The sequence below is a fragment of the Pipistrellus hanaki genome, assembly GCF_964339955.1.
Source record: "Pipistrellus hanaki genome assembly, chromosome: 1".
Lineage (NCBI taxonomy): Eukaryota > Metazoa > Chordata > Mammalia > Chiroptera > Vespertilionidae > Pipistrellus > Pipistrellus hanaki.
This window is the reverse complement of record NC_140503.1, coordinates 42,832,573-42,838,572: the sequence shown is the minus strand read 5'-3', so window position 1 is coordinate 42,838,572 and position 6,000 is coordinate 42,832,573. Positions and strand designations below refer to the sequence as shown.

General features: G+C 36.5%; 1 protein-coding gene across 3 annotated transcripts in view; it reads right to left on the bottom strand.

Annotated features, from left to right (window-relative positions):
* Positions 1–254: 254 nt before the first annotated feature.
* The window catches only part of DPP8 (dipeptidyl peptidase 8), a 55,218-nt gene continuing 49,472 nt past the window's right edge, over positions 255–6,000 (bottom strand). For all 3 annotated transcript variants that reach the window (XM_084886795.1, XM_084886797.1, XM_084886796.1), the window contains exon 21: positions 255–4,418. In XM_084886795.1, coding sequence (XP_084742921.1) covers positions 4,296–4,418 — 123 coding nt within the window. In that variant the 3' untranslated portion in view covers positions 255–4,295. The remainder of the gene's footprint in view (positions 4,419–6,000) is intronic.

Sequence of the window (6,000 nt, the reverse complement as noted above, 5' to 3'; positions counted from 1 at the left end):
CACTGGCTCCAAGCTCCACCTCCCCTGGCAGTACCAACTGCTGGTGCTGGGAACCATTTGCAGGTACAAAGCAATCTGCACACCTCCCTTTGGTTTGTGTTTATAGGACTAGAAGCTCCTCGTAATCACTCACAGTCTCCCTTCTCCACTGCAAGCACATGACCTTGTTCATGTGTATTCATCACTCCACAGTTGCCACTAATCAAGGCAACACTACAAATGGGGAACGGGGAAAAAAGGAGAGTTTACATCAATTAATTTTAGCAGCATCTTTATTGCAACAAAGAACCTGTAATAAAATGCGACAAAACTAACGTTTTGCTTTACATGATTAAAAGCTATGTAGCTGAAAATGAGAAAACCCATAAACTTACTGGTGTGAGACATGCAATTCTTTTTGTACAAGTCAATGCTTAAAACAGCAGGCACTTTATGTTCTAAAATTAAAGACCTGAACTCCAATTGTGCTGAATACAAACATAAATTTTTGGGGTTATTTAAAAACAAACACATGAACACTTTTTCTCTGTCTGTAAGGACTTCTGAAATGATTCCCTAGAGCTGGCTCTAGACAGATAAGCAGGAGCCAGCACCTTGCACTAACATGTCTCCGTATTTCAGGCTGCATGATGGATCAGTGAGGCCGAGAGGGGTTGGAAAGTGGAAGTTAAGGAAGTTTCCTTATTCCTTTATGTCTGCCAGAAATGGACAATCACACATCTTAGTTTATATAGGGCCATGTCTCTTACCTCAAATAGCTCTAAGTTGGGCTCCTAGGCTTAAGCAAGCACTCTATATCCCAATCCCCGAATCCCCCCACTACACCAAGGAAGACACATTTAGCACAGCAATTTTAATTAATTTCAGAATGTCATATACTAATGAGAAGTACAGCTTCATTAATAAGCATGCTTAGCATTTACTTTAGAATGGAAAAATTAACCATTTTATGTTTTAACTTTAAAATGTTTCATAGGAATATATTAATAAATACTTCTTTAAAAATTCGCCTTTTCTACATATTTAACTACCATGAGTCAGGACTTCTGGATGGAGTCTAGTACCAACTGAGCACTAACTGGCCATGGGTATATATTCTTCTCTTTATATATGTAGGTTTCTCCTCTAACAAAGAATATTAGATTATAGCAAAGATATAATAGCTTGAAAAATGTATGATTCTGTAATAAGAAGAGACCTTATAGGAATCATTCCACCTAAAGAGAGAAAGATGTTACAGAGAGGTAGGCTACACCATCTGTAAGGAATAAAGCAAGTAGTAAAAAAAAGTAAGCATCATTATCTATATTTCATTCTTTTAAAAAGTAACGCATGCACTGACTTCATCCTCTTGTATGAGGCTTTGGACACAAGCCAGGAACGGCAGAGGGAAAAACCTTCATTCCAAAAGGACTCTCCAGACAGAGGGGACACAGTCAACGCCTTCTGCTTCTTTTAGAGTGAGAGGGGACCAATGGTTACCACAGGTGAGCAGATGGTCTATTGTTTTAGGATCTCGTAAATCAGGCCAGTATAAAAATTAACCATTATCTTCTTAATCCAACTCCCTTTTCTACAGAAGTTTCTTAAAGCAGCCCACAAATGGCTTGCTTTAGAACCACCTAGAAAGCTTCTTAGAAATATAAATTCTTGGTCTCTGCCCAAATAAACCAAATCCAAATTTCTAAGAGAAGGGTTCAAGACTCCATTTCTTTTAGTTAAGTGTTCCAGGTTAATTTTAGATTTTGAGACCCACAGGCTTAACAATGCATAGGCAACGATACCTGCCAATGGTTGATCAAGTGCACCCATTTATTAAGCCTACAAAAACCCCACTTGATGTTTAACCTAGTGCTTTTTGGCTCTCATCAAAACTGCTGCTACTTTTATATACTCCTGCCTTTTAAGTTGTAACCTGTGGACAGGGGGCCAATAGTTTTAGTGATATTTCTACTGATTGCTTGAATTGACTAGAATGTTTTTCACATCAGTTTAAAACAAATTTAGTCCAGCTCTCTTTCTGCAAGTGACTTCAGTCAGGTATTTTTCCCTCTATAGGAGGAGACTGGATTTAAGTGGGAATTATAACAGAAGCATTCCTTGTGACAGAAGGAAAGGAGAAGGCAAGATGCAAAGGAAAACCTGTGAATTCAAGAATGCATGAGGTTTGTAAAGGTTGGTTTTGGTAAAATAAGAGATACTATTTTGAAGAAATAGCCTTAATGGGTAAGAGGCTTCAAATGGATAACTGTCTAAAAGCCACTGTCCACACCGTTTCTACATTTATATAAGGATAGATCCTTAGATGCCAACTAGTTCACAAACAAAACCACTTTCAACCATCAGATATATACTTAAGTCTGGTGGGAAAATACTTTCTTGGGGAAGAGAAGTTACCCAAATCAATTTAATTTAACATTGAAAAAATATAAACAAGTCTTCGCATGGGAAAATATCATAAACAAAAAAGTCAATACATATACAGACAAAAGGGGAAATTGTGGCACCTATTATACAGTATAAATACACAAACAGCACACCTTTCCCTTCCCGTGGACAGAACCACCAGGTCCCCTGCCTTCTGGACTCCCCCCACTCCCACCTGGCCCTCATTGATCAAGCTACCTCTGATGCACAGTTACCACTCTTACTAATGGAGGCTATGCTCTCTATCAGAGAAATCTCCTCTGTGTAGTGGTGAGAGAGAGAGTGGAAGAAAAAAAAAAAAAAACACACCAATTTCCTTGGAGCGTTGTTTGAAAAAACTAGTAGCAACTTGCCAAACACTGAAGTTTGTGATAAACAGGGTCAAACTCAGGTGCCTTCTCCACTACTGGCTCCAATGTAACCCATCTGCACCCAGGACTCCAGGGGACAGATTCCAATCAGTACCTGCAAGCCTGTGAGCTTTACAGCCAGCCAACCCAGAAATGTCATGGCCATTCAACAAACTGCTCTGGGCTTTGAGCACTGAAAAAGAGACATGGCTTGTTGGGGATCAGTTTATGGTAAAGAGATTGTTCTATAAACCTTTTTATTTTAAGCTCACAATATCTAAATTATGCTCAAATAATTAAAAGAGGATCAAGACAGTTTAAAGTTGTAAGGTTTCTAAACTAAAAGAAAATAACAAAAAATTAGAATTTAGAATTATAAAAGCAACACTTAAGGAACTTTTCCTCTCCTGAATAACATTATAGTCCATAAATATAAAAAGAGTAATTTTTAAATTCTAGTTTCCTTAACATTCTAGGAGTTTAAATTTTACTTTCCGGACTTTTTCATGAGGACTTTGGGTCAGATTCTATTTCTCAGTCCTTGAGCAGACCTTCCTCACCTTCTCCTTTCCCTGTCATTCTCCACACCCTGGTCTCCCCAACCCTACTGAGGTTCCGTTCCATCTCTAAAACCCTGGAACATTTTAGTAAGGAAATACCCAATGGAAACTGGCACCACTACATTTTCTGAAGAACACAAGTAAATGTGTACTTTTTCCTTTTCCTAAAGGAAAATAAATCACCAGTAAATATTTAAGCTCTAATCATTTGATTAAAAATGTTTTACCTATAATTATCAATATTATAAGACTAATTAATTAAATACATGCTACATATAGGAAAAGGAAAAACTCACTCTGCCATTTCATCAAAGAGAACTATTTATACTAGGTACAGTTAAAATTGGCTAAAAACCGGTCAGAACATGAATGAACAAAATATGTGTCTTTAGGAGGCCACTGTTTTCCTTGAAAAATCATCATTGACTGGTTAAGTCATAGGTTTAATAGTGATTAGTTCATAACATGCTGGATACACCCCAAGCAATGAAGCTTAAGCTATTCAATTACATTTAAGTGCTATCAAATCTGTAACTAGTCAGAGATTCTGGAATTGAACCAACCAATCACTAATATCATCATATTTTACAAACTCAGAAGTTTACTGTAAAAACACACTAATTAAGTCCATGAGGTTTATAATGCTATTAAAAGTGGGGGGGGGGAAGGAAAGGGTAATATGGATATATAGCGCTAATGTCTTATTTTTTTCAATAATTCTCAAGGTATTGCTGGGTCCCTTAGAAATATGTGTCATTCAATTTTCTGTGTGTATGGTCAAAAGTATCAGATTATCATCTATGAATGTAGATGCCTGCATGGCACCAAATATACTTTTAGAAGTAAATGTTATGTGGCAGATATCAAAATGTGATGATTAATTCTATACTTTCTATTGATTAAACCCCCGCATTTGGTTAAACAGCCAGTGTATACCAGAATTCTACACAGGTCAAAATTATATCACTTTCAGAGCAGCAATGCGTGATCCAAGGTTTTCTTGAAGGTAGTGCAAAAGATGCAGTTCATAATGTTCTCCAGATTCAGGAACTCTTATGCTGTGTCTCTCCTGAGGATAGATCTTAACAACAACAAAAAATAAAAACTTAATAATACATCTCCTTCCAAAGATTTCGACAGGATTAATAATATAAGCATACCCTCTCCAAGATATTACACACATATATCCTATCAATAGGCACCTCTCCTCTTTTTACATTATTTTTTCAATTACAGTTTAAATTCAGTGTTATTTTATATTTGTTTCAGATGTACAGCGCAGTGGCTAGATGATCATACACTTTACGAAGTGGTCTTCCAACCCCTGTAATTCAAGAACCCACCTGGCACATAAATGGTTATTACAATGTTATTGACTCTATTCCCCATGCTGTACTTTATATCCCCATGATTATTTTGTGACTGCCAATTTGTACTTCACAATCCCATCACCTTTTTCACCCAGCCACCCAACCCAACCTCCCCTCTGGCAACCATAAGTCTGATCTCTGTATCTCTGAGTGTGCTTCTATTTTGCTCTTTAGAGTCCATATATAAGTGAAATCATTTGGTATTTTGTCTTTATATGTCTGACTTATTTCATTTAGCATAATACTCTCTAGGTCCATCCACGCTGTTGCAAATGATAAGATTTCATTCCTTTTTATGACCAAGTTATATTCCATTATATATATATATCACAGCTTTTTTATCCACTTGTCTATTATGAGCATTTAGGTTGCTTTCATAGCTTGGCTATTGTAAATAACACTGCAATGAACATAGGGGTGCATATATTCTTTTGAGTTAATGTTTTGGGTTTCTTCAAATATATACCCATAAGTGAGGTAAAGACAGTCTATACAATAAATGGTGTTGGGAAATTGGACAGACACATGCAATAAATAAACAAACAAACAAACAAACAAATGGAACCACCTTCTTACAGAATATGTAAGAATAAATTTAAAATGCAGTAAAGGCTTAAATGTAAGACCCTCGCTTCTTTTATAATTCCCTATATATCACTAAGCTTACAGGATTTCTGTGCAGACCAATGGTTCTTCAGGTGTGGTCTGCAGACTTCTTGGGTCCTCAAACAGACTTTCAAGAGACACACAAACTACTTTCAGAATAATACTGAAATATTATTTGCCTTTATTTCCGGGGTTGGCATTTGTATTAGTAATGCAAAAGCAATGGTAACAGTGCTGGTGCCTTAGTATGAACCAAGGCAATGACATTAAATTGTATTAAAAGCCATTGTATTTTTCACCACCACATAATTGCAGTAAAAAGAAAAAAATGCCAATTTCATGTAAGTCTCAAAAAAAATTAGAATTAAATTTTCTTAAGTTGCAACTCTTGAGATTTTTAAAAAATATTCTGTGGTGATGAAATGGAAAGAACACATAAATTACTTCTGCTATCAAATGTCTCAAGAAAAACAATGTGTGCAACTGAGTTCCAAGCTGAACTGCCACTATCTAAATGAAACTTTATTTTTAAAGGAAAGAATGGCTGACAATTATGATAATTCAGAAAAGGCAAACATTTTCTCAAAATGAATGAAGTGTGCTGTAACCGGTTTGGCTCAGTGGATAGAGCGTCGGCCTGCGGACTGAAGGGTCCCAGGCTCGATATCGGTCAAGGGCATGTACTTT